The sequence below is a fragment of the Vipera ursinii genome (assembly GCF_947247035.1).
Source record: "Vipera ursinii genome assembly, chromosome: 4".
NCBI lineage: Eukaryota > Metazoa > Chordata > Lepidosauria > Squamata > Viperidae > Vipera > Vipera ursinii.
This window is the reverse complement of record NC_139514.1, coordinates 119,843,681-119,870,203: the sequence shown is the minus strand read 5'-3', so window position 1 is coordinate 119,870,203 and position 26,523 is coordinate 119,843,681. Positions and strand designations below refer to the sequence as shown.

The following is a 26,523-nucleotide window of genomic DNA, read 5'->3' as shown; positions in this document are numbered from 1 at the left end:
TAAACTCGCCTTTGTGCTCTTGCTCCGCATTCAGAGTCTTGCTCCGCATTCAGTGTCTTGCTCCATCCCCAGGGTGGAGGTGAAAAGGCCCCTCCCGTTGGCAAAACCCCTCCCCGGTCTGTTATCTAGCTGCAAGTTGAACATTTAAGTTCTGAGAGCTTCTGGCTTCAGGCATTGATTGTATCTAATTCCAGCACCAGCATGGACTAAGTACAGTCTTAATACGACTCAGATACTTTTCTGAATCCTGGACTTATTAATTTATTAATGAGAAGGAGATTTGTATGAGAAAGAGAGGGAGAGCGAGAGAGAGAGATCAGATCAGGAAATCAGAAGAAATAAATTAATAGAATTGAGGGTGCATCATTTGCATATTAAAGAAATCAAATCCCTGTTTCTGATCCTGACAAGCCAAGAGGAATGCAATAGCCAAAACCTTGAACCAAAAGCATTCCCTCACTGCAATCTCACTTCTCCATATTAATAAATTAGTAACCCTACTTCTTAGGAAAGCCAAAGGAGGTTGCAGAAGAGACTTACTCGATGCAGCCAGGAGATGACTGTTGGGGGTGGCTCCGTGCATTTTTATGCATTTACTGTGGGTGCAGGGCCTTTGGGCGTCTTTCTGCCAAAAGCAGAGGAAAGCAATTGATTTTAGCCAGGACCAACCTAACAGCACTCAAGTGAACCGCTGGCCCCCACGTCCGTCTTTGCAATTGTCACACACCCACAAACATGCAAATATACAAACCCCGCTTAGTTTGGTCACAGACAAGTTTTCTTCCGTTAATGTTTCTAGGATCCCACAGAGGAAAGATGGAAAATAAATCACCGCCTGAGATCTTGAAGAATTAGTGTCAATTACAGGACTGGGCGAATCAATTCGAAGCAGGAAATTCATTCGGGCAGAGTGAAGGTTTTCCAACTCGCCTTCTTAGATTAATAGTTTGTCAGAAGACTGAAACTCAAATCTGCCTTGTATCAATTTATCATTGATATTTCTCCTCTCTCTGTGAAGCCTCTCCTTCACGGGAACGCGGCTGAGATTCTGCACAAGTCCCGTCCTTTGCGTGCTTTGGGTCAGTGGTGCTTTTGGAATTACATCGAAGCGGCTCTGAACGACTGTGGCACCGGGCTGTGGGTCTGTGCACTTGCACACACATGTGCACTTACACTTATATCAGGGGTAGGCAACCTTGGCTCTTGGACTTCAACTCCCAGAATTCCTGAGCCAACATGGCTCAGCTTAGAAACTCTCCCTTTCCCCTCACCGTGGCTGGCTCAGGAATTCTGGGAGTTGAAGTCCAGGAGTCATAAAGCAGCCTAGGCCTAGACCAGAGGTAGGCAACCTTGGCTCTTTTATGACTCGTGGACTTCAACTCCCATAATTCCTGAGCCAGCATGGCTCAGCTTAGAAAATCTCCCTTTACCCTCACCATGGCTGGCTCAGGAATTCTGGGAGTGGAAGTCCACGAGTCATAAAAGAGCCAAGGTTGCCTACCCCTGACCTATATAAAATCAGTCAGATCAGGGATAAACAGTGAGGAAAAACAGACTTAAAAATAATACAAAATGATCTTTGGAGTCTTTTTCTTCTGAATGTACTTTTTTTTATTAAAGCAACAGAAAATACATCATGCAGAGTATTTCATATTATTATACAGCGAATCTGCCAGGCAGCTTTTCCAGCCACATCAGACAGACTTTGTGATGGCCTCCAGTTTTGCACAGTCACTAGAGTGTCGCGCCATGAATTATTAAATCAGTGCTTCGTGGTAATACATAATTTCTTATCAATTATTCATGCTAATGTGTGTGTAGTTTACTTAATTGTGTTATTGACGATCAAAAGTAATTTCCTGAAAATCCTCAAGGACAGAAAATTTAATCAGCATAACTACTTTTCAGATGCAATGCTGTTAAGTGTTCTTAATTTGCTCAACAGTTCACTTATTTATGTACCTTTCTGGTGGAAAAATGGGTTTAATCAAACCATTAGGATGAAGAGTTAGTATACGTAACGGCAAATTCACCTGAGTGATCGGTAATTATGCTGCAATGGAAGTGAAATTGCTTCTGTTTGGCAAATCGTTTTGATGGTGGAACTTTTTGAAAGAAAAGGATAAAAAGAAACCATCTCGTGATGGGGATGATGGCAGAAAAAGGCCAGGTTCCCTCTCCCCCCCCGTACGGTTCATGGGGGGGCTGGGGGGGCTTTGTTGGCAGGAAGAAGTGCTCTGGGGCAATCCAGATAAATGCACCCTGGCTGGAGGTGAAGAGGGGCTGGGCCTAATGCGGGGTGGGGGTGGGGGAGCCGTGTTTTCTACCACTGCCTGTTCTCTTTTGGGAATACGAGTGAATCAAAGAGATCAACAGAAAGGTCAGTCTGGATCAAGTGTACAGAGAATAAACAATCCTTTTGTAGATTGGGGAGGGGGGAGGTAGGCGGCATCACTGGCCCCTCCCTTCCTCTGGACAAAGACAGCACCACAGGGCTGTTCGTCATCATTCTGAAGAAGACAGCTCTTTCCGGGGAAAAGCTCTGGGCGTGTGATTGCCACATATTCATACGCTCTCCTGGTCACCAAGCTATTTTAAGAAATGCAGGTATCCTGTCAGTTGGGAAAACAGCTCTCTTCATCTCTGGTTCATATATTCAGGGCCATTTTCGTTCAATAAGGCCTACTTTCGCTTCTTGCACCATGACCTGCCACAGGAATTAGAAGGGTGCCAGCTGTATCTGCGATGGAGAGCTATGATGCGAAGCCCCCATGAGCGGATGGATGCACAGGCTCTGGCAGAGCTGCTCCGGACACCAGCCGGTCTTTGTCAGGGCGGAAGGGAAGGCACGCCTTCACATGAATGGACGACTCCTACAAAAAGGGTGTGTGTGTAACCACAACTGGTTTCAGAAGACATCCAGAGAGGAATCAGGACAATGCAGGAATTGGATCTAGAAAAATTGCAACACCACAGGATCTAATTAATTACAATCATGAATCAAACTTTGGTTGAAGGTGATTGTTCCAGTGGCTTTTCTTCCTCTGCAGACAAGAAGGATGTTTGTCTTAAGCCTCTCGGTGTGATCTTGAGGCAGAAGAGACAATTTACTGTGAAATTTACAGTTCGCTGCAGCAAGAATCAGATTGAATTGAAAAAGGGTTCTTGATACGGGAAGCAAAGCAATGCCTCTTCGTCAAAGAGGTGATCCGAGAACTGATTCGTGTGCAAAGCACTTTTGGTTATAATCCTATCGCCACTTACCTGGAAGGAAACTCCACCGAATTCAGTGAAACTTATTTCTGAAAAGATGTTTACGAATTGTACTGCCAATGACCCAAAATTAGATATAATTTACAGTCTGGCCCAAAGTTTTTGTTTTTCCAAACGATACAAACTTAAAAAAAATGTCCCTGTACCCATAAAATCTTTCAGAAAGATTATACTATACATGTAAGGGCTGGGATCATCCCCCAAATGTTCATTGGCTGGACACTTACTAGATGCCACGGCTGAGGCCCTCGTGGTTCTAAAGGAAGGGAGATGATGGTTTCATGAAACTGTCTCTGATTCCTATAATGCAGATTCGGTATGTTCCGTCTCTCCTGGGCGTGGACAGTAATTCAGTATCATTGGTAGGATAAGGATAAGCCTATTAGCAGGTATGTGATTTTGGCTCCCCTTTCTGCACATTACAGATCGTTGCCCAAGTGCCTGGGTCAATCAGCAGATTCAGGCCTCCTAAACCACGCTTATAATGTCCTCATAATCTCAGGTTCTTCCATGTGAAATGCCAGCGTGTTTTCCTTAATGAAGAGGTTCACGGGCGCTACATGCAGAGGAGGCGTTGGAAAACGCCCTTCTGCCTTTCTCCACAGGGAAGTTCCCCTGATCTCATTCCTCTTTCAGACGAGCTAATGGCAGAAGGTGCCGGCAGATTTAGTGAGAACGGTAAGGAACCTGAGGGAAGGGAAGCTGGCAATCAGGGATGGCCAAAACAGGTGAGCGCCCACGTCTTGCTAATTTGCAGCCACCGAGTCTTCCTTCAGTTGTGGAACAACCCAAGGAGCTGGACTTCAATTTGGCTTTGGAGGGCGCGAGGGGTCCCCGTGGCCTGGATGGTGGGCTCTCAAATGCTCTTTTCACTTTCCTTGTGCTCCATGGTCAAGGGGGGCTTGTTGTCCAAGACATTCTCGGAGGCTGACTTCGGCCCAGAGGCCGGGCTGGGGCTGGGGCTGCTGCCGGGGGCCAGAAGGTTGGCAGACTGCAGGACCGCTTCCGAGTGCTCCCGGGCCTTCATGCGCAGGGCTGCCACGCTAGCCGTGCGGTTGCTCTGACAGCCATAGGTGGGGAGGAAGGAGAGGCCCACGTGGTCAGGGACGCAGCAGGAGCACAGGGGGCCACCTGAGGGGGGGGAGAGAGAAAGGTGAGCAGATAAAACCATCAGCTGCCAGAAGGATCACGAGCGAGAGCGGGAGTGGACTCAGCCCGTAATGCCCATCTCTAGATAAGAGCCAGAAGAAGCAGCAGCAGAGCCTTGTCCGGTTCTAGACCATTTTAAATAGACAAACGCACCGGGTGAATCCCAGTCTGACAGAAGTCGTGGCTGCAATGGAATGGGAAATATTTGCAAAGCAGGAGTGGAATCCACTGCTATCAAGGACATTTGGGAGCACCTCTTCGGCCACGGACTGTCCAGCAGAACCCGTAAGCCGTTCAGAGTTTCTGAACTGGGAACCGGATTTTGCCCCTTTGTCCCCATGTCCTAGGCATAATCAACAAGCAACACAAAGCAGCAGGAGTTTCCTTCACTCCAAAACCTTTGCCTAAAATATGGAAGACCTCACTGGCCATGCAATCTGGCTCAGGCCTGGATCTATTTTCTCTTGCTTGATGTGGAAACCCTACGTGCTCTTTGGCTACAGATTAAGACAAGGGAAACAAGGTGAAAACACGTCCAGAAACAGTTAGGAAATGTTAATTTAAAATCAATAACAACAAGTATTCATAATAAACCACAGTGCGTTTTAAGTTCATGAGTCTCTCTGCTGAATTTCATTAGGAGAAAAGTAAGTAGTAAGAAGTAAGTACCGTATTTTCCGACGTATAAGACGACCCGGCGTATAAGACGAACCCCTACTTTTCCTGTTAAATTATAGGGTTTGGGCTAATAACTCAATATTTGACTTCCTGGCACACAATCTGCATAACTCGTTTAGCGTTAGTACCCTTTTTTTATAAGTGCCAAGATGTTGCTAAAATAAAAGAGGTAAACTTCGTGACCCTCCCAGCCCGTGCATAAAACAGAAATGAAAAGTCTTAAGCCTTTCCGTTCCCAAATACCAAGGTTTCCCCCGAGTTTTGCGCAGTTAAACAAACGGCATTTGCGTATTAATGTTTCTCCACGGAGCACAAAATTCGTCCGAATTAAGGAAAGTGGGGAGCTAAAGAATCTGGGGCTACAGGGAATACCTCTGGCACGACAGGCAACCCTGGGAAACACGAGGACTGTAGCGGCACCCTCAGTTTGCACAATCCGATCCAGAAAGCGCCCGGAGGCTCCTTCGTTACTTCTAACAGAACGTCTCCACGTCCCGCCCACCTCGCCCTTTAAACCCCACCCCCTTTTCCCCTGTAACGTTTCCCTGCTCCGCCTGCTCTGTGATTTGCCCAGCTTTGCTCCTTCCCCACCAAAGGGGGGGGCTCGCCTTCTTTTCTCTGAGCTCTCTCACTTGGTGTGCTGCTGCTCTCAGTTCCACACTCCGTGACCGGGCAAGTGATTCTTTTGGTCGGCGCGGGTCAGGCGGTGCCTCGGCGGGAGCAAAGGTGCTCCCTTCCTACTGTTGAGCGGCGCACCTCTGGGGACCGCCTGCCCCTCCTCTCGTCGGGGACCTGACAGCCAGCATTGGAAGCGCCAGCATGGCCAGTCCTAGAGAGAGCAATGGTGGTGGCTGCAGCAGCCGCCCCATGATCTGACGAGAGTTTGCCCTCCATCACCCGTTCGCTGTTGGCCGCTTAACCACGGGTTGCCATCGCCTACCTCCATTCACCCAGCGATCCCGCTGTCCAGCAGAAAAGATCAGAGAGATGAATAGTATTTTCCAGTGTATAAGACAACTTGGCGTATAAGACGACCTCCAACTTTTGAGAAGATTTTCATGGGTTAAAAAGTCGTCTTATACACCGGAAAATACGGTAAGTAAATTTCTCACCATAGGGAGAAATTTCCTAAAGGTCAGAGCAATCAACCAGTGGACCAGCTTGCCTCCAGACGTTGTGGGTGCTCCATCACTGGAGGCTTTCAAAAAGAGACTGGACAGCCACGTGTCTGAAATGGCATGGGGGTCTCCTGCTCAAGCAGGGGGTTGGACTAGAAGACCTCCAAGGTCCCTTCCAACTCTGTTAGTCTATGTTCTATGCTTTGAGTTGCTGTTTCAGCTCCCCAACTATCCAGCTTCCACAGGGATAGCAAAAGGGCAGGAAGGGGAGTGACTTGCACGAGATCCCCCAGTCCAGAAGGGCAGAGGGAGAGGATGGGGACACACCGCATCTACCTCCCAGCCCTATTTTGGACACGCCAAAGATTCCTCTGCTGAAATTTGGTTTCAGACTCATAAATAATGGCAGCGCAAATGTTCGCTTAGCATTTCTTTCTCCCTCGGAATAGTAAACAGGTGAATTATGCCTCTGACTGGCCTAATGCATATATTTTACTTTAAAACAAATAACTACATAAATAAACAACTGAAAAAGGGAGTGCTGACATCTTTATGCCCCGAGGAAGCATTGCCACCAGGCACCAACTGCACTAAGATGGTAAATGAACATGTGTAAACGTACACGGTAGGTAGAAAAGTGTAAACGTACACGGTAGGTAGAAAAGTGTAAACGTACACGGTAGGTAGAAAAGTGTAAACGTACACGGTAGGTAGAAAAGTGTAAAAGTACACGGTAGGTAGAAAAGTGTAAACGTACACGGTAGGTAGAAAAGTCGCCATCCCCTGACACAACAGGAGCAGTTCTGAAAGACTCATGGAAGAAGCAGGATGTGGTGGGCAGGCCGTGGACTGCTCTAGTAATAACTTTTTCAGTTTTAAGTAGAACTACACACTGGCGATCCCTTAATAGACATTTGTACCCATTACGGTGGAACTCATAAATCTTGCTTGGTGAATTTAAGCCCCTTTTGTGGACTGAGGAGAGCAACGTGAGTTTTAAGGAGGCCTCATAAAATCCTTTCCAGAGTCCCTGAGAGAATCCCCAAGACGAGAAGTCTGCGCCGGTTGGAGTCTCGTCTGTTACGGACTGAATTACCAAAAAGCTTTTGGTCTCCAGAGAAGAACAGCAGCTCAGACTCCCACACGGGCATAACTCCACAACGACAAGGCCAAGGTGGGTTGTGGCTGATTTCATGCCCAGAGGCCCCTTTGTCTTCAGTCCTGACCTCCCTTTCAGCACTGACCGGCTGGGGAACAAAATCAACCTCCAACCTTGGGAAAGTGGTCTCAAGCAAATGACTTTGCCCTGCTCCCTCTCTAAGATTAGTCCCAGAGTAAGATTAAGTTAGACAAAATGGAGGCTTCAGTTGACGTAGGGTTGAACAAAAGAGATTTTCTCCTACAGCTTCACTGTGGTGTGCCCATAGATCTCCTCATGCAACTTCCAGTCTTGGAAGTGGCAACACTGGAGTCTCTCAGCATCTCTTTTCCTGTTCCTCAGATGCCCTTTAGTCTCTACCAGCAAACTATTCTTCGCTATAAATCAAAAGTTAAGCATGTAGCCGGCGATGAAATCTAGTGGAAGAATGACATGGCCTTCTTTTTCCCTTTTGCTGAGATGCTTTGGGAATCGCTGAGCTTGGGTGTTCCTGCGGATTGTGAGGGGGAGTAAATGCCCAGTTTTCCGGATATGGCATCAAGGGATGCCCCGGGGGAGGGGGAGGGCCATACCTGCCCTCCATCTTACTTTGAAGGAATGGGGAGCCTGCCTTTGGCACAGCCCAGGAGTTAAAAAGCGAAGGTGGTGGTCACAGCAGGCAACCGAAGCTCCTGCTTCTTGTCGTGGCAGATGTAAAGGGGCGGGCCTTCAAACATCTGGTTGTGGCTGTCATCTTGACCCAAAGGTTCTTTTTCCAAAAGGCAACTGGACTTTCTTGGTTTTTTTTTTCCTTTGAAAATGTTTCGCTTCAGGGTTTTGCTAGTAGCTACAAATTCCCAAATCTGAAACATGAAAAATGTACACGGGCACCTATGACAAATGAGCGAGTGTAGGAAGCAAAAGGCCAAATTACCATTACAGAGGAGAAGAGGCACTGGACCTGAGTTTGGGAACCAGCCTGAGTGGTTCTGTTGTTTGTACTAGCCACAGTTCTTGAGCTGCGCTCCAGATTCAATTCTAGCCACGTTGTGCTGAGCCACGGCAAGACTGGGAGAGTCTCTCAACCCCTCCTCAGAGGTCTCCCGAGTCTTCCTGCATGCAAAACAGAACCCCCCCCTCCTCCATCTTCAAAACAATGGGGAAGACTCTGGTGGGCTCAGCGGCGGGTCTGGGGGGGGGCCTCTCTGCCCTTTGTCTTCTGCCCGAACAGAATTGCATATACTGGGTGGGGAATTGGCCATTATTTTAATTTCACATTGTTGATCAGCTACTTCTTTTCTATGCGCTAGCCCAGCAAACTTTTGTATTAATGCACAAACACTCTTGGGACTAAATGCTCTTGTAACTGCAGATTTTGTGTCTGGTTGCACATTTAATTAAAAAAGACCTGTTAATATCATCACAGAAACAGTATTCTGAAGATTCTGGTGCCTGAGTAGCACAAACCAGATCTACTGAGACAGACAGACTGAATCTTCAGCAATTGGAGTATTTAGGACATTTTGCCGGAATCTTGTTTTACATAACAAATTGGATGGATGAAAAGAAATGGATACTTAATCTTGGTGGCCAGCCCAAAGGAGACCAAGTAAGAGGAATGGAGCCATTGCTGGGGTCTAGATGTCCTCTGGGCTCCAGCATTAGGGAAACGATGGATCCTAGAGGCATTGAGGTGAAGAAGAGCTGGGTGTGGGGCGGCTCACAGGTAGTCTGGCCAGGATGGGCCTTACCTTCCTTACCTAACATCCTGTTTGGATTAAGATCACGCTCTCCAAGGTGGGCTGCTTTCTGACACCGCTAATTGCACTTTGCTTGGTTCCACTTCCATCAGAGGTAAGTTTGCTAAGGTGGGCTTTCTTTTCTTTTCATCAATGCATTTTAATTCTTTAACTGATTTGTTTAATTCTCTTTTATCTTCATTTTTGCTCCTGCTAGTCTCCGTGAGCATCGGAATACACCCAATACAATACTTTCCCTGGCTTGAGCAGCCTTTGGTCCGAGCTCGCCCCTCAGTCCTGCTCTGTAGGAAAAGTACTCTGCATCCTCCCAATGCAACATTTTACTTCCATGGTACCTGAGGGGATCCTAAAAAACAGGGAGGGGTCTCTTTCAATGCAGGAGGATAGGAGAAGAAGAAAGAAACGACGACAGCTGCCTAGGGACGCCCAGATTCTCTTTAAGACCTTCTGCTGCTACTACAACCATCAACTTGAACTGCTACGTTTTCTTCCCCAAACCCAGCCTCTCAGCGTGGATGACGCCCACCTGGGCTACATCGCCAGGATGCCACGCATCGCCCGTCCTCTCCTCCCCTGGGGGGCACAAGAGCACCGGGCGTGATGGATAATATTTCAGCTGCTTTCCATACTTTCTGCTTTCTGTCCTGTGCAGAGGAGGGCACTAACGAGGCCTTTTATTTACATGCATTTGATACTCTCAAGAGTTGATTGCTGATTATAAAGCATGTTAATTGATTTGCTCCATCACTTCGGAAAATTGTTAACATGGGACAAAAGAAATAAGAAAATCATTAAAGAAAGTCAAATTCTACTACGTGTTAGGCAAAGCCCAAGCAATGCCTGCATTTCATTTTTAAGTCCGGTGGGTTACTTAACCAACGTGATAAGTACAGCCCAAGTGCCCTGCCCTGACTAATAAGGTTCTGCCACCGTATGTAGGCAGACCCGAAGGAACCCCCATGCAAAATATGCACTTCGGTGAGAATAACAGCACAACTTCATTTTGTTTCTATTGCCTTATAACAGATGGACTCACAGCTATTGACCACCACCCATCCCGGCCTTGATCCATTGAGACCTTCACATTTGCTTTACTAAGTTAAGAGGAGATTAGACCACCAGCTGTAGTCATATCCTTGTCCCATTCCTTGATACTAATTAGGCAACGGTGCCGTCAGTTTGGTTCCTCCGGCCAGTATGTTCCACAGAAACAACCAAAATCCAATTTTATCCCAAATATCCTCACACTATTCCTAAAGCAGAGCGCCAGGACCTCTAATCTAGAGATTACTTTGCAAGCCAGCATGCCATTTCCCACTTCCCTCCTCCCCAGCTAAGAAGTACACCTCATAAGCAGGTAGATCTTCTATCAAACTTCTCAGCACACCCTGGAACGCTTGCGGCAAAATGTACTCGGAGGCCCGGTCTTTTAACTGGGCCTTTGCTCATCCGTTCCAAGAATCTGCCATCTCCCATATTCTAAATTACAAATACACAATTAGTTTTCCATTAGGTTAGAGCAAATTCTGCAAAATTGATCTGGAGCACCTACTGTTGCTATATTACATCATGCTTGAAAGGCAGAGCTCGGACATAAATACTTAATGTAATAAATACAGTCTGAAATATTTGATCCACTTGACAGTTTAATTGATCTGCGACAGACAGACTGACAGGAAAAATTAAATTAGTCCTGCCTCATTTCTGCCAAAAGCACATTTTGACTCCAGGTACTTGAATTATAGTTTGGTTCACAAAGGATCCCATTTATACAGTTGCCACTCAAGGAAAACGGGAGCAGCCTGGGCAGTTCAGCTTTGGATTTTAAGAAGCAGCTCACCGTTGCCCCATTTCTTCTTCCTAAGAGTTTGGGGCAGGGATGCAAAACTACCGGTACAAGACAAGAGAACCCCTTTATGGCTCCCAAAAGCCATCCATGGGAAGGCTTGGGGCTGCTTCAAGGGGCAAGAGGGGGGCTAAAAGAGGTGAGTTTTTTTAAAGGGGGTATAATGAATTTTGGATCCCAGCCTCCACATGGTTCAAGAACCGATGGAATTTCTGCACTTCTGGCTTAAAGCAACTTGGGATAAGGTGAGATGTGAGTGGCAAGTCCTTCTGTGTTTACAGTTTCCATACGATGCACAAAGAGGCCGGAAGCAAACTGGTTCCCATGTATTTTGTTGGGATTCCTTGTTAACCAAGCACTGCCTTGTTCTCTGAGAACGAACCGTGCGGGGCTGAATCCCAGGTGATCCCGGCTGCTTCCCATCAGTGCAAAATAAATCCCCATTCAGTTCCAGTCGCTCCTCCTTGTACTTATCAACCCGAAGCTAGGCACACATGGAGAAAGCGGGGGACTTGCCACTCACTTTATCGCAGACAGACATCCACTGAACGCTTAGTTCCCAAATTCCTCATTTCCATCTCCACACGTTGTACTTGGAAATTTCATCTATTCTGAAAATTCCCTGTGATGTTTCCTTCTAGTCAAGAGGAAAAACTCAGTTTCCCAAATCTGACTTCTCACCCAAGATTGCCTCTTATTCCACCAAGTGGGATATTTTCTGGAATGCTAAATTAGGCCCAACTCCGCTGCCCTGCGCCCAATCTTCCCTGGGTTCAGGATCCAGGGCTCCCAGGAGCTCAGCCGCTCAGTCGACAGGAGCCTAATCAAAAACTTTTTTTTCCAATTTTCACCGTTCTCTGATTCCTGGATTTCTTCTATCATTCCCACCAATGGCCAGCACTGAGGGTGAAATGAAATGCAAATCGGGTTTTTAAGCCACTTGGGATATTACAGGAGGAATTAAAACTGCAAAATGGCAGCATATTCACTTAAAACCCTTCCTTAATTTACAGTTTGGCCCTGAAGCCTTGGCTACATCTAGAGTTCCTAAAGTATCATCAATATGGAAACATCTTTTAGTCGTGTCCAAACCTTTTATAATATAGATTATTATTACAATTGATATTATTTATCTTTGGAATAAGGAGGTAAAATATTCTATGCAAGTTAATTAATGGCAATATGTTTTTAAAACATGAAGTATATTTTTTAGGATTTTACAATATGACTAACTCAACTAGAGCTCCTTTTCCACGTCTGCTGGACTTTTCAGAGAATGTCTGAAATGTACCATTTTGTAGAAGGGTGATATGGATGAGGAAATACTTAAACATATGATATCAGGATTGAAACAGGATGTTCAAAATCAAAGCAAACATATACCGGCTTGGTGTGATGTATGAAAACATCTTGTGGCTCACTATTTTTATAATTTGCTTCCATTAATGGTGGGATTAGCTGGCTACGGTAATTGACTTTCTTTTGCAAAACAAAAAGATGAGCCTTCACACTTCATAAAATACTGTTTCTTTAAACTGACACCCCTTCCCTTTCTACATCTCCTGAACACATATAAAACAGACCACGTACAAAGACTTAGGAGCAGCCCTGACTGAAAAAAATGGATCCATTCAGGACTAGGCCTATCATGACGATCAAAAATATAATGAAGATACAAGGATGGCTTTGAATCAGCTAGCAAGGAATTTGAATCAAAAGCATCTGGAATTCCTACGAATTCATGAAACAACTTCCAATATTTTCTTTCTCTGAAGGCATAAATTTGCCTTCAAGGAGGTGTTAGTGGGGAGATGATAAAAACGCCATCCAGAAGAAAATATTTTGCTTGGTTTTGCCTGCACAAAATGACTCGGAGCCCCCCATTTTGTTCCTGCCTGTAAAGAGTTGGATGAGTTGACAAATTCTATTAATCCAGGCTAATTTACAGCTCGGCCCTTTCTCTGCCTCAGAAGCACCGCAATTAAGGGTCCAGCAGCCCTTCTGCCACCAGAGCAGCTCAAAAGCCCTGAATGGTCCTGATCGATCCCATGGCTGCTTTGATGTATAATGCAAAAGCTACTTTCCCATCAATGGCCAAGGAGGAGGAGGAGGAGGAGGAGGAGGAGGATGTACCCTGGCAGGAGCAGCCACATAAAAGAGAGGGAACAACCACCACGAGGGGGTGGGGGACGGGGGGGGGATGGGGACGACAGTGCAAATCATGCCCTGAGCAAAGAATTCTGCTTTTCCCTCCAATTTGCTCCAGGTGAGGAGAGAGACGCTCTGAGAGCTGAAAAAACCAGAGGTTCCTGTTGGCCTCCATTAATGATTTTGCAATTAATGAATTGTCTCTGTCCATTAAGGAACTGTGCTGGGCACTTGCTTTTAAGCCTGCTAATTTATACTGGCCAGTCCATGTCTCTACCTAGTGCATAAATAAAACAAGTGGTGTGAGGCAAGGTTTCTCAATCTCAGCAACTTCAAGATGTGTGTTGCTGAGGCCTGCTGGCTGGGGAACACACATCTTCACAAGGCTGCAGTTGAGAAACTTTGATGTAAAGGATTTTCCCTTTGAGCAGCCACAGCCGCTCTGCTTGGAAAAGTACCGGGGGTGGGTGGGGGGTTGGGGGGTTGTCTGTTGCCTTGTGAAGAGAAGCAAAAACTTTGGATCCCCGCATCCATACCAACCTACTTCTATGCCAGGCTGTTCCTTTCCAGGGTAAGCAACGTTAGACAGGGGATAGAAAGGAATGCCAACTGTTAGGACAAGGAGATGGAAGGTCTCAGATGTGAAAAAGGAACATTGCGAAATCCTGCTCACACACACACACATACACACACACACACACACACACACACACCGCCCAGCATTCTTCACTGTGCCTTCCATACTTTTCAATCCACGCAGGGTCCTTCCTTCCACAAGGTGTAGACATCGTTTGGTACACTTTCCCAACCTTCCCCTTCCTATATTCCTTCTGCAATTCAGTTCCAATTCACGTTTTCTACGGGATCAAACCAGTTCATGCTGGGCCCTGGCTTCTGCATTTCACTGGCATTCCTTCTGCCATTTTGCAACAGAGAAAAAGGAACACACACTTAAAATAAGGACAAACCTTTGTGTGGTCACACTTGCCATCTTGATTTTGCTGACTGCCCCACCCCCATTCCTCAGATGCCCCTGAAATGGCAGCCTTGGACGGGGGGGGGGGGGGCTTGTCCCAGAAGCTAAGCAGGGCTGGGTTAATTCCTGCTTGGAAGAGAAAGCCTCACTGGGCGCGATCACCGAGGGATGAGGGCGCCTCGTCTTCTCAAAGGGGAAGGAACCCCTTTCAATAAAGCTTGTGGCTAAGTAAGTAAAGGATTGCAGCTTTAGTGTCCATTTATTAAATCTTCAGTTTGCATTCTACAGTGAGGGAAGCCCCAGGGGCCTCTGCATAAAAAAACAGCAGATGGTTAAAGGATTAAGCAGGAGACACACACACACACACACACACACACACACACACACACACACACACACACACACGCTCCCAACTGCCCACTCCCAGAAGAGTGGAGCTTTTAAAACAAGATTAAATACACTCCTGGGCAGGTATGAATCTCAGGCCTGTGAACAATGCTCGCGGAGTTCACCTGGACGCCTCCCCCCCCTCCTTCTGGGTCTCAGTCAGTCCCTTGGAAGCGAAATGCTGGGATTAGGTGAGCAGGAGAGACTGTAGCAGGATTTGTTTAGGCCGGCTCTTTCAAAATTCTGGGGATGCACAAATTAGCTCTTTTCTACTCTAGAAACACATCACTTGCAACCTTGGGTTGCATTAAAAGAAAGGCTAAGAAATATGGTTATTTTTCCCCTGCCAGGATCCCTGCAATGGGAACATCACCACCTGGCACTGCTTCTTAGTGTTAATCTGCCTCTCACTTAAAAAAGAAGGATTTTTTAAAACATAAATATTAATATAAATAAATATTAAAATAAATATTTGAGAAAATATAACCCTTTTACACATTACTTCCATCAGTTCAAAATAAGCATCTCCACCATCATAAATGATATGCACACTACTCTGAGCTCTGTCTGTAAAAGAGGCAAGATACCTGTGGTTCCCACTAAGGAATTTCTTGCTGGAAAATAAATGGAGGCCAACTCCCAAAGTCCAACAACTCCCAAAAGCCTTTCTGAATATTCAACATTTGAGCCAGGCTCTGGCTTCTCCTCTGCCTTGTCTGCAGGCTTCCATCTTCCCCGTGGCCCTGAAGACAAAAAAGGCCCAGGGCACGGGCAGCCCCTACAATTCCCTGGCCAAGCATCACTCAGCTTAAGCAGGCTTAATACCAGGTAAATACAAATATATCTGCAATTTTGCAGCATCATTTTATCTATAATTACATTTTAAAAACACATCACTTGTTTAATATGAACCAATTTCAGAGAAGTTTGGCTAAAAGTACAGTCTGAATCCTCCTCTCCATTCCTTCTTTTCTTTATTCCAGTGCCTGCATAACAACGTTGCATAAAAACAATCCTACAAAACCGGTGTGTACCCTGCCCGGTACCAAATGCTGCACTTCCCGCCTCTCTGCAAGAATGCAGCATGCTACTTAATGGCTGATGCAACCTGTCCTCTGCCAGAGGGCCCACAAATCACACTGTGAATATAATGCTGGGCCTTACTTGCGCGTATAAAATTATATTTTTAAAAACCACACCCTGTTCTATTTTTCTTTTAATTTATTCGCCCAGAAAAAAGAAAAAGACTTGAGCTAGAAGCAGTCTGAACTCCTAGCGCTGCTGGCATCTCTCTTTCAGCTGCTCTCTAAATCCCGGCTTCTCTCTCGCGCTGCCGAGAGTAACAGACTCTACTGACAGTCAGAGGGAGCCAGCCGGCGCTGCCCGTAAGAGTTACAGACCTGGAACTCGGTGTTTGGACTCCGATCCCCAGAGTGCACCAAGCCGAGACTGGCTGCCAGAGACAGAGTATCCTGGATGAGGTTCTCTACTCACGTCCTTGGAGTCAGTCTGACTCCCATCATCTGAATCAGGCTGACTCAGTTCCCATGGCCCTGAGCCCGAGGCAACTGAATCAGGCTGGCCTACGTTGATCCAGCAATGTCCAGTTTGATCTGACACTTTGACTCCGTTTGTCGTTTCAGTTCAGGCATTCAAATGAAAGCAAATCTCTGAATCAGAATATTTATGCCTTGTGGGTGCGTTGTATAAATTACAAGCAAAAAACCCTCTCATTTTGCAAAAGGGGCGTGTAACAGAGAATCAAACCCACGTGACTTTAATGCAAACAACTTTAGCCGTGCCTTTAATCTAAGCTTTAAGTAACACACCAATGTTTATCAATGATAAAATTGTTGATATCACAACTTGATATAAACTTACAGAAGTAAGGAAGACTTCTTCAAGCGGATAAGAGAACATATTAATCCAGAGGATATTCAATTTAGTCTATAGCACTCTGTGAACATTTTATACTGAAGTGGGGAAAACTGATGGTGAATCAATTGTGTTTAGACAGGAGCGAAGCCTCTGGGGCAAAAACTCCCCCACTGAAATCTCAAAGGAAAGACAGAGCTGACGCTCTCCGGGTCCCAGCGCCATCGGAAGCAAACGGGGCTCTTATCTCCACCTATCCTATGTGCAAAGGGTGACGGAAACAAACAAGGCAAGCCAGGAAAGTCAGACCTGCAGAGATGTCCACTAGGCACGACCAAAAAAAAAAAAAAGGTCCGAAGGGCAACCTGACCATGCAACGCGCATTGAAAGGCCGGCCGTGGCTCCGGTCACCTTGTCACGGCTGCCTGGCTTTACATGGCAGCTCACAGCTCAGGCCGGGAAAGTCATGCAGGCTGCCACATCCTGTTGAAACACAATAAGTGCTGCAAGGTCAGGGCATCCCCGGGCCAAAGGCCCCCCTGCACTGGCCAGGCTGGGAGGGGGAAACGCTGGGTGGGAGGTGCAGTGGGCCGGAGGGACTTTGAGGGAGGGAGGGAGGGTGGCTTTCAGCCCCGCTCGCCAACCCCGCCATTAAAGTCAGTCAGGAACGTTGCTGAGCTGACATCAATAGGGAGAAAAAAGCCCTCCGAGGCTATGAATTTTTTGGGTCCTTCACAAAATGTGGCCTTCCTGCGACTTTTGGAACACGATTGTCCATTTGTTCCACTGACTGAAGGAGAGGAAAGCCTCTCCTGACGGGCTAAACTGAGCCGAAAGCTCCCTCCGGCCTCCCCTGGCAAGGCAGCGGATGGGCGGCGTCTTCCTGCCCTGCCTGCCTGCCTGGGGGGGGGCCACGGTCCCTGCTCAACGGTGCCGGGGCAGAGAAGCCCCATCTTCTGCAGCCTATTCTCTGGCCGCAAAGGACATTTTCCTTCCTTCAGTCAACTGCAACGTTCTCGTGAAACATCAGAACGGGAGGAAACATTTTCCTACCAAAAATCATTCTTTTTTCTCTCTCCCATGTTCTTTCTTTCCCGTTCTCTCCATTTTATTTCCCTTTTCGCACTCTGCTGCTCCGTTGTGCTTTCTTTCTAGTTTGCGACTTCCTTTCGTTCCCCCCCTCCTATTCGCAAGGGGCAAAGCAGGGACAGACTGGGAGTTGGTGGGGCCTTCCACGACCGTCCGATACTAGCCATAAAACCACCCAGAGCCACTAAAATAATGTCCAGAGGCTGTGGGAGACTGAGGACTTTTGGACGGATCTGTTACACAAGCCTGCCAGGGGGGAAGGCAAGGATGCAGGCAAATCCTAAGATGGAAATAAGGCTCCCTGGGAAATCCCTTAGAGCAAAGTTCCTCCAACTTGCAAGTGTGAAATTGTGGGAACGTCAATTCCCAGAATTTCCCAGCCAGCATCTGCATATTCTGGAAGTTGAAGCCCCCGCATCTCAAAGTTGCCACGGCTGAGAAAGGCTGCTTTAGACAAAAAGGTGATTTTTCAGACAGTTTAAAGAGAAGCTAGAAAGAGGCAGGGGAAAGACATCCACCAGAAACAGGGCAAGGACTACTGACGTTTTACTGAATCAGAGCTTTGGCTGACAGTCTGGGCTCTGCACTCTGCTAGCCACCCCGGCCCTTTGGCTTTCCGTCGGTCCCTCTGCGCGTTCAGCTTGGCCCAAAGAGAGGGCGGGCAGCAGGGCACAGGCAGATTAGCTCTGCCAGAGAACTTTCATCGCGAACATACATCTTTGATACGCAGGACGTTTGCGTTGGGACAGAAGTTGTCTGGAATAGGGTAGGGGAGGAGGGGGAGCGGGGGACCTGACACCCCAAGGCCCCTTCCAACTCCGTCACTCTGAGGTGGAACGTGAACCCTTGGAGTGGAGGCGGCAGAGGTTAGTGGCCTGGTCAGTCCAGCACTGGCACTTATCCTTTCCCAGCACGTTTTAAATAATAGTCTAAGGATCCTAAGTCCAGTGGGGCACCTGGATTGTCCCCCCCCAAGACTTCATGGGGTTTCTCCTTCTCAGCTCAGGGTGTCCCCAGATGCCTCTCCAATCAGGCCTCCGTTTCCAAGAACCCGTTTCTCTGCAGGCACTTAGCCAAATATAGCAACAGCACAAATGTTGACTCAGAAGGAATAGTTCCATTGATTTTAATTGTATCTCCTCCCAAGTAAGATTGCATCTTAAAAAATTAATAAAATTTAATTTCATTTAGAGTTAGGTCCCAAACATGCAATAATAAAATTGAACATTTAACCATGCAGTCCGAACGTAATGTTTAAAAACACGGGCTCTGCCAAGAGAGCCCAGCCAGCTCCGTGGCACTCAGGGAGTGAACCCCAGCTCAGCCGAGTGCCAGCTGGCGATTGCTGAAGAAGACTCTGCCCCGCGGCACACGGTGTCTCTTACCTTTGAGGGAGGCCACTTGTGACAAGGCTTGGGCGTACGTCGCTGAGTTGAGGAGGGTCCCCGGTAGACAGGAAGGGAAGAAAGATCCAGAAGCACCAACTGCTCTGCTGAGGCTGTAACGGGGGAGGGGAAGGGTGGGATGACAAGTGAGCAATTCAGGAACGGATCAATGCACCGTCGTCTCAGCATTATCCGCCTTCAGGAACATCAAGAATCTGAGAAATGGTTGCCTGCCTGGGGATGAATGTTGACCGTCACACCACTTTGGACACCTGTTCCAGAGCAGCCACCTGCCAGTTTGTGTTGGAGTTTCATTCAAGGTGCTGGTGTTGACCTTTAAATGCTAAGTGGCCCGGAACTGGAGTGCCTCCAGTAGATCTCCCCCTTGGGCTTCACGGTCAACCATTAAGTTCTTCTCCAGGTCCCATTACCTCAGACAGGCAGGTCCTCTTCCGTGCAAGCTCCTTTCAAAGCCAAATGGAAGCTTACCAATTCCATTAAGCTTTTGGAAGATGATTTGCTAATTCCTCTTCTTTGGATTGCCTGTTGCTACTAGTCTAGTGCTTACTTTTTCAACCTATTTCTATTTTTGCAGGGGGAATCTACAAAGAGGCTGTCTCTTTCTCCACAGTGTGGGATATGGAACAATGGACTGAATTTACAAGATGGCAGATCCCATCCTGAAATGTCCCAAAGAGCAGTTTAGCCGTAGCTGGCGGAAACTAGAGTAGGGGTCTCCAAACTTGGCAACTTTAAGACTTGTGGATTTCAACTCCCAGAATTCCCCAGTCAGTTCTGTGTCAACCCTGAAAGATGCAATTATCCCTTTCATTCTGATCTCTTCTCGGTCATTAGCTGTAAAACCACCATTTTTACGTTAGGACAACTACACGAGGCTTTGTGGCAGCTCTTGGCATCCAAGCAGCTTATATGCTTTGGCATCTTCCCATGGGGCATAAAGTATCCACCCAATTTGTCCACTTGGAGTTCCCTTGGTGAGCCAGATAGGAAGCCTGCCAGATGTGGCAAAGGTGCATAAACGCAACAAGATAGGCAGAGAAACGGGCAAACGTTGGGAGAGAAGCTGTGAGAAACGCAGGTGAGGAAGGGCAGAAGCATCTGACTTAAGAAGTGCGGTTGGCAAGGAAAGTAAGGAAACAGCTGGCTATTGTCAGGAGGTGAGCAACAGCAAAATTAAAGTTCAACTTTAAAAGACATTACAGAAATAAGGACTAGTCCTGCCACCCACTTTCCACCCATGGAGGAACATGGGAAAGGTGAGAAAATACGACGGGCCTCACTGGTGTCCCTCCTCTGTGCAACCCTAAAGGACTTCAACACCAACGCAAGCCGTCTTATGGGAAAGCCAGGAGAGGAGCCATCCCTGGTGCTTGGAGAACGGGCCCGGAAGCCCTCTCCGGAGCACAACTCCCGGACCTTCACCCCACTTCCCATTCCATTTGTATCTTCCTTTCTCTTTGCGTCCGTGCTGTCCTAGGCATCGCTGCGTGTCCTTCGTCACTCCCGTGTTCCGTAGAAGCATGAAAGCTCTTTCCACTCTCTACTGTTCTTCCGGGAGCAAAGAGTTCCCAAGCTAAGCAGACAATATACTTCTGTCTTCATTAATGTTACCTACTTAGTATGACCTTGTGCCGGAGCTATCTGAACATTTTCTTCGGTGTTATAGGACATTCCTTCTTTTAAATCTACACGGCATCAATTTATTCCCATTAGTTGGTGCCTCTGTTAGGTTTAATTTGATGCTTGGGACCAGGGAAGACTAGAAGCACCTGGGACAGCTCCCTCCCTCCCTCCCTCCCTCCCTTTCTGCCTCAGCCCCTTCACACACACACACACACACACACACACACACACACACACACACACATATGCCCAGGTGCCTGCGGTTAGCCAAATCCTTATCCCAGGAGGAAGCCAAAGCTTACCTCTGCTGAAGGTCCACGCTCTCTTTCTTATTCCTAGGTTGATCAACGGGAGAGGGGGAGCTTAAATTTCTTCCAGGGGGTGTCAGTTCTGTCACAGCCTCCTTAGAAGCTTCTTGATCAGAAGATCCTCTCTCTGTTTTCCTCCATTTTGCTCTTCTGTTCTGGAACCAGACCTGAATCAGGTTGGAGAGAAGCACTCAGGAGCCTTGTGTGAACATTAAAAAAAATCATACACGTGGATTTGTCTTCTTTTGACAGTCTTCTAAGAAGGCTGACGTTCTAGGAAATGATTGTGTTCATTTGCCAGCAGTCTGAAGCCTAACCGCCTTCAAAGAATAGGAGAAAATAAATGGTATATTTGCATATATGTATGCGTATGTATGTACATGTATCTAGTTGTGCAATTGTAAGGCCACCGTAACTGCAAAATTATTAAAAAATATCTGCAAAAAGCAGGCTTAAATGCAGTTTGAATCCCTTGCACACCGTCCATTCTACTTCAAAGAAACACTCCTGCAAATCGGAATGTGATTATTTTAAACTGAGAGTTTGGCTTAACTTGTGGCGTTATTGTGTTTATTAGTGGCAATTGGGCTTTCTTAGTTATGGGCCGAGGAAACCCACCATTTAAAAGGCGATTACAGTGTGCTGAGTATCATTGTTCTTATTATCACTCAATTTTTATTTAGCCTGCTTTTAATTGCATGTATCAGCAAAGGCTGAATAATGATTTTTATCTGCATTCAAATTTAGGAATTAAATGCAAAGCCAATTGCGGACACTTCCTTGTGCCTTAATTGAATGAAGGTCACAGCTATAACAACATTTAATTGAGCTATTTTTCATTATCATATTTTAATGACTTTGCAATGACAGTTTGCCGGCTTCTGGAGAAAGAGCCTGATGAAGCCGTTTATTTTCGTATTTAGTTTTTGTTTGACAACATCATCTTCGATTAAGGCCGGGCTTTTCAGCGCATTAATCATATTTGAATGAGCGGAGGGCAGCCATGTAAACAGAGCTTCTTCTTCTCCGGGTGTCCCAGCATGAAAGCAGACCCCCAACTCTATTGTCTGCCCGCATAAGGCTCGACAACAAGGCTAAACGTTATAATTGTCACCACCCCTATCTCGCCCTTGCACCTTTCGGGAAGAAGTTATGATCTTCTGAATGCTCCATAATTGTCCCATTTATCTCAATTTGCAGCACAGTCTTTAGGCACCAATTGCTAAAATGGTGGGAGGGAAAACTCCAAACCAACGTAGCTCCCACGTACTGGCAGAAGGGAGATTTCAGTGTCCAAATAATAATAATAATCACTTTAATTTCCCTGCACATGACCAGTGATTCATGTTCAGATTTAATAATCATGGTTGCGTAATCTGATTATGGAAGAAATAATTTGTTTACAATCCCCAATTTACTGCAGCGAATTCCATTATCTCTCCTCAGCCATTGGGTTTTAAGAGATACTAACATGACCCAAGGGAAGGAGAGGCATGCTATTATATTTCCTACAATTAGATCTTTGCATAATCTCAACCCCAAGCACCCACATAAAAGGAAGGCAGAAGCAGCAGGCAGGAAAAGCCCCATAAATAACATATGTGAACATTAAGAAAAGCTTGGCTCTTGCTAAATAAGAGCCGTGTGTGTGTGTGTGTGTGTGTGTGTGTGTGTGTGTGTGTGTGTGTCTATGCGTCTGTGCGCGTGCGCAGGTGTGGAGCTATTCGGCACCTGGTTCCCCCCTCCGAGGTCCGCTGGCACACGGGACCTCCTGGCCGAGGGAGAAGGCGCAGCCAGTTGGGCGTCCAGGGGAGGAAGCTCTGCCTCTTCGAGCTCCGTTGTTGGCAAGGAGAACGCTTAATCGCACCTTTCCGCCTCAAAAACAAACGGAGCCGGTCCTCCGGGGGAATCCTCCCCGTGTTCGGCCCTGAACGGCTTCCCGGCCTTCGGAGCCGGCAGGCGGAAGGGGCGGCCCAGGCTCCAGAACTCGCCCTAGGAAACCTGCCGCGTTCCGGCTCTCGGCTGCGGGTCCCTCCCGGCCTTCCCCGAAGGGAGAAGCGACCCGAGGGCGCCCAGAGGCGACGGCGCACCTGTGGCCTCGTCCCTGGCAAGGCTCCGCTCCGCCCACCTGCAGGGAGGAGGCCGCCCCCGCCGCTCCTCCCTCGGGCCTCGCTGGCAGAGCCCCCCGGCCCTTCGGTCCTTCCCCCGCCCCGATCCCCTGGGACCCCCGGCCCGGCCAGACCCCCGGCTGCACGCACTTCCTCGCAGGACTCGGAGGGAAGCGGGGAGGCCACCTTAGCCGCCGCGTGTTGCCCAGCCTAGGCCGAGCGCTCCCGGCGGGAGAGGCCGCTCAGCCGAGGGAGGCTTCTCGGAAGGACTCGCGCACTTTCCGCTGCTGACGGACGGCACTTCTGGAGTCCTCCGGGAGAAGAAAGCGGCGGGCGCAGCGCGGCCAAAGGCGGCCCAACTCCACGTAAAAGGAGGGAGAATTCTACTGGTCGACCAAGTGCATATTGGCACGTTTTGCTAAAAGTGGTTCTATTTTAACCTATTTCGTTCATTCCGATATCCAGAAGGGGGGGAAAACAAGGAAACGTCTGGCAGAATTAATGGAGAGACAGCTTCCGATTCTCTGTGTCTTCTGGGTACGAAAAAATATATATATTCGCTCGTCTCCCCAAAAGGACCGAGGGAGGCAGAGGCGCCCAGATGTGCGAGCTTAGGGAAGAACTGGAACAGCTCTTCTCACTACAGCTTCTTCGAGACGGAGCAAACCTAACGGAGCCTCGCTTGACAAAAAACGGAGAGTCCTCCTTTGTCCCCGTTTCAATCGGGTCGAGCCAAACTGTTTTTCCCCCCAGTCGCTTTCGCCGGACAGCAGCTTCGCCTCAAGGAAGAGCCGCGGGAGCCTTTGCCCCCTCCTCCCTCGGGGGCGCCCCGCCCTCCCCCTCCCCTCCCCCCCCCGCGACCCTCCAATGCACGGAAATGGATGGGCGCTGATGTAATTTAGTACCTCAGAGACACGGACAAATTAGTGTAGAACATTATCACTGGTTAATTATGAATGACCGATTAATCAACCTAATCTAATATTCCACATTATGTTGATGTTATTAAAGTGCATCATGAAAATGACAGATCGGCTTCATTTATTTCCTTTGGCCAAATGTGCAAATGGATCCTGCCCGCAGGCGGCGCGAGGCCAAGGCGAGGAGGGCGCGAGGGGGAAAGGGGCCGAAGCGGGAGGGGGACAGGGCGAAGCTCCGGGCCGCCGGCCTCTCCTTTACCTGCACGCGGGCCTCGGTCAGGTTGATCTTCATGGCCAGCTCTTCCCTGGTGAAGACGTCCGGGTAGTGAGTCTGGGCGAACACCGCCTCCAGCGCCTCCAGCTGCGGGGAGACAAGCAGAGCCGTCGGGCAAGGTTCCTGGGCGGCATACCCGCCCGACCCCGGCCCACAGCGCCCCCCCCCCGCGGGGAAGGACGGCTTCCTCCACGCGGAGCGGGCCAGTACCTGCTGGAGCGTGAAGGTGGTCCGGTTCCGACGCTGCTTCCGACGGAGGAAGCCGTCCTCGAAGTCCGCCGTGGAGGGCCCGCCGAAGGCCGTGGCACCTAAGCCAGGAAAAAGGCCCGCTCAGAGGAAAGTCCACTCCGGCTCTGGACGGCCGAGGCTGGCGTTGCCGCCTTGTCACGGCAGCCCCCAGGGGCCCCGGCCGGGCTCCAAGGCTTGCAGGAGAGCGGAACGCCTCTGCCCCGAGCGGGAAGCCTTCCGGTCCAGGTCCCGGTTAAGGAGCCGGGCCCAGAGAAAGGCGGCGGCGAGCGGAACTCGGGTCGCTCCGATGGGCAAGACGCGCTTGGCGCATTTGGGAAGGGGCGGGCAGAGATGAAATAAGCCGGAGCTCCGCAATTCTTTCCCGGGTGGATTTGCTTTCTTGTCGGCCGGGCAAGGGGAGGCAGCCCGCCTGAGGGGCCAGCGGCAAAGGGAGGCGAGGTGCCACGTTGGGCGCACTGGGGCGGTGGTCGAAGCCCCCCCTCCCTTGTCCCTTTTGGGAGCGGCCCGAGGGAAGCTCCGGGACCGCCCGTCCAAGCCAGGGCCGCTCGCTTCTGTCCTCCGGGCGGGAGAAAGCGACCCGGCTCAGACGAGCGATCCGATGGCCGAGGGGAACTCCCCGCTGGGGGCCTGACTCTGGCCCGACTTCAGGCAAAAGGCCTCGGTTGACCCCCGGAGATGCCGCGGGGTGGTACGGCGCAACGAAGCCGGCCGCCCCGTCACTCAGGACTTCCCTCCAGAGCCCGTCTGAGCACCCCCGTTACGGCTTCCGCGGGACTGTCCCGGGTTCCCACCGGCTTCCTCTCCCATCTCCTCTGGGCGCCCGCGAACCGCGCAGGGGCCGGACTTGCTTCGCCTCTTCCAGGGGCATCGCTTCCCAAAGGCCTTCCCGCCTCTTAAGGCGCCGCTCCTCGTGCCTGCCGCGGCCGCAGGTGCCGAGGGACCCCCGGGTCTGCCTTCCGGCCTCGTTTGCAGACGAGCAGTGCCTGCAAAGGAGGCTCGTTCGGCGCGAAGCGGGCGCGGCCCAAAGGCGTCCTGCGGGGAAGGAAACCTCGCCGAGCGGCCCGCTTAGACGGCCGAGGCCGGCGCTGCTCCTGCGCACCGCTGAGCTGGCCACGCTCGCGTTTGCCCAGCCGGCCCAGGCTCCGCTCGCTCCCCCAAGTCTAGCCGGAGGGAGCAGCTGGGCTGGGCAGGAAGGGAAGAAACACCAGGCCTCGATCCGGCCCCGGCGCCCCCTTCTTCCCGGGCGCTCGGCCGCTGGGACTCCGCCGTCTCCGAGGGACGGAAGCCCCGTTTGCCGCCTCCCAGGCGAAACCTCTCCAAGGAAGCTGAGGCCGCTCTGAGACGGGGCGCTTGGAGAAGGCGGCGCCGCAGTTGCCAATCCCGGCCCCGGCCCTTTCCCGGAGACCCCCGCCGGGCTTGAATGCCGGGCGAGTATCGGAGGAGCAGGCGCTTGGTTGCGGATGGCCGGGCCCCAGTATAAGCCCTGCCTGCCCTTTTCTTCCTGCCCCCGCCGATTTTTATAGCTGGAAACGTTTTAAAATCTGATCCATCTGCCGCGAATAGAAAGCCCGGGGGGGGGGAGGCGGAGGGGCTCGCCTTTCTCCCGCGGGAAGCCTCCCTCCCCTCCTCGGCCCGTCTCCTTCCCAGCCTGCTCCAGAAGGGGAGATTTATGTCGCCCCCGGGCCAGCCGCCCCCAACTCCGCCGCCGCGGCGCCTCCCGATTAGAGCGAAGGGGAGCATCTGGGCGGCAGGAGGCGGCGAGAGCCTCCGGGCCTGGCCTCCCAGCGTCCGCGCGCGGCTCTCTGACTGCGGCGGGAAGCAGGTGGCCCGCTCGCTGCCAGACACGTGCGATTCCGGGCCGGAGCTGCAGGCGAGTCCCGTTCGGTCGCGCTTCCCCAACGGCCGGGCCGCCCCCGGGCCAAGCGGCCCCGCTCGCTTCTTCCCAGCGGCCGCGGCCGAGCCTCAGCCTGAGGTCGGGAGCCTCCAGCGCGCAGAAGGAGCCGAGCCGCAGCCCGGGAGCGCTTCGCCCGCCGAAGAAAGTTGCGCGCCTACTTACGGTGGCGACTGCGCGCGAACACTCACCCTCCAGCGGCGGGGGACAGTGGAAGTAGAACATGCCGGGCCCGGGCTGGGCGCTGCAGGCGGTGGCGTCGGCGGCGTCCGAAGTGGCTGGAACTGCGGGACAAACGAGCGAGGTT

General features: G+C 49.8%; 2 protein-coding genes across 2 annotated transcripts in view; one reads left to right on the top strand and one right to left on the bottom strand.

Moving 5' to 3' along the window:
* The window catches only part of LOC310640630 (cardiac-enriched FHL2-interacting protein), a 38,113-nt gene extending 28,326 nt beyond the window's left edge, over positions 1-9,787 (top strand). The window contains exon 4 of the mRNA XM_083363043.1: positions 9,313-9,787. The gene's annotated coding sequence lies outside the window, so the exon portion shown is untranslated. The remainder of the gene's footprint in view (positions 1-9,312) is intronic.
* Positions 4,130-26,441, bottom strand: DRGX (dorsal root ganglia homeobox; the record flags this gene model as incomplete). Its single annotated transcript, XM_083361310.1, has 6 exons — positions 4,130-4,404; positions 18,823-18,935; positions 20,769-20,941; positions 24,062-24,163; positions 24,287-24,384; positions 26,408-26,441. The coding sequence occupies 6 exons, from the start codon at positions 26,439-26,441 to the stop codon at positions 4,130-4,132; spliced, it is 795 nt and encodes a 264-aa protein (XP_083217436.1).
* Positions 26,442-26,523: the final 82 nt, after the last annotated feature.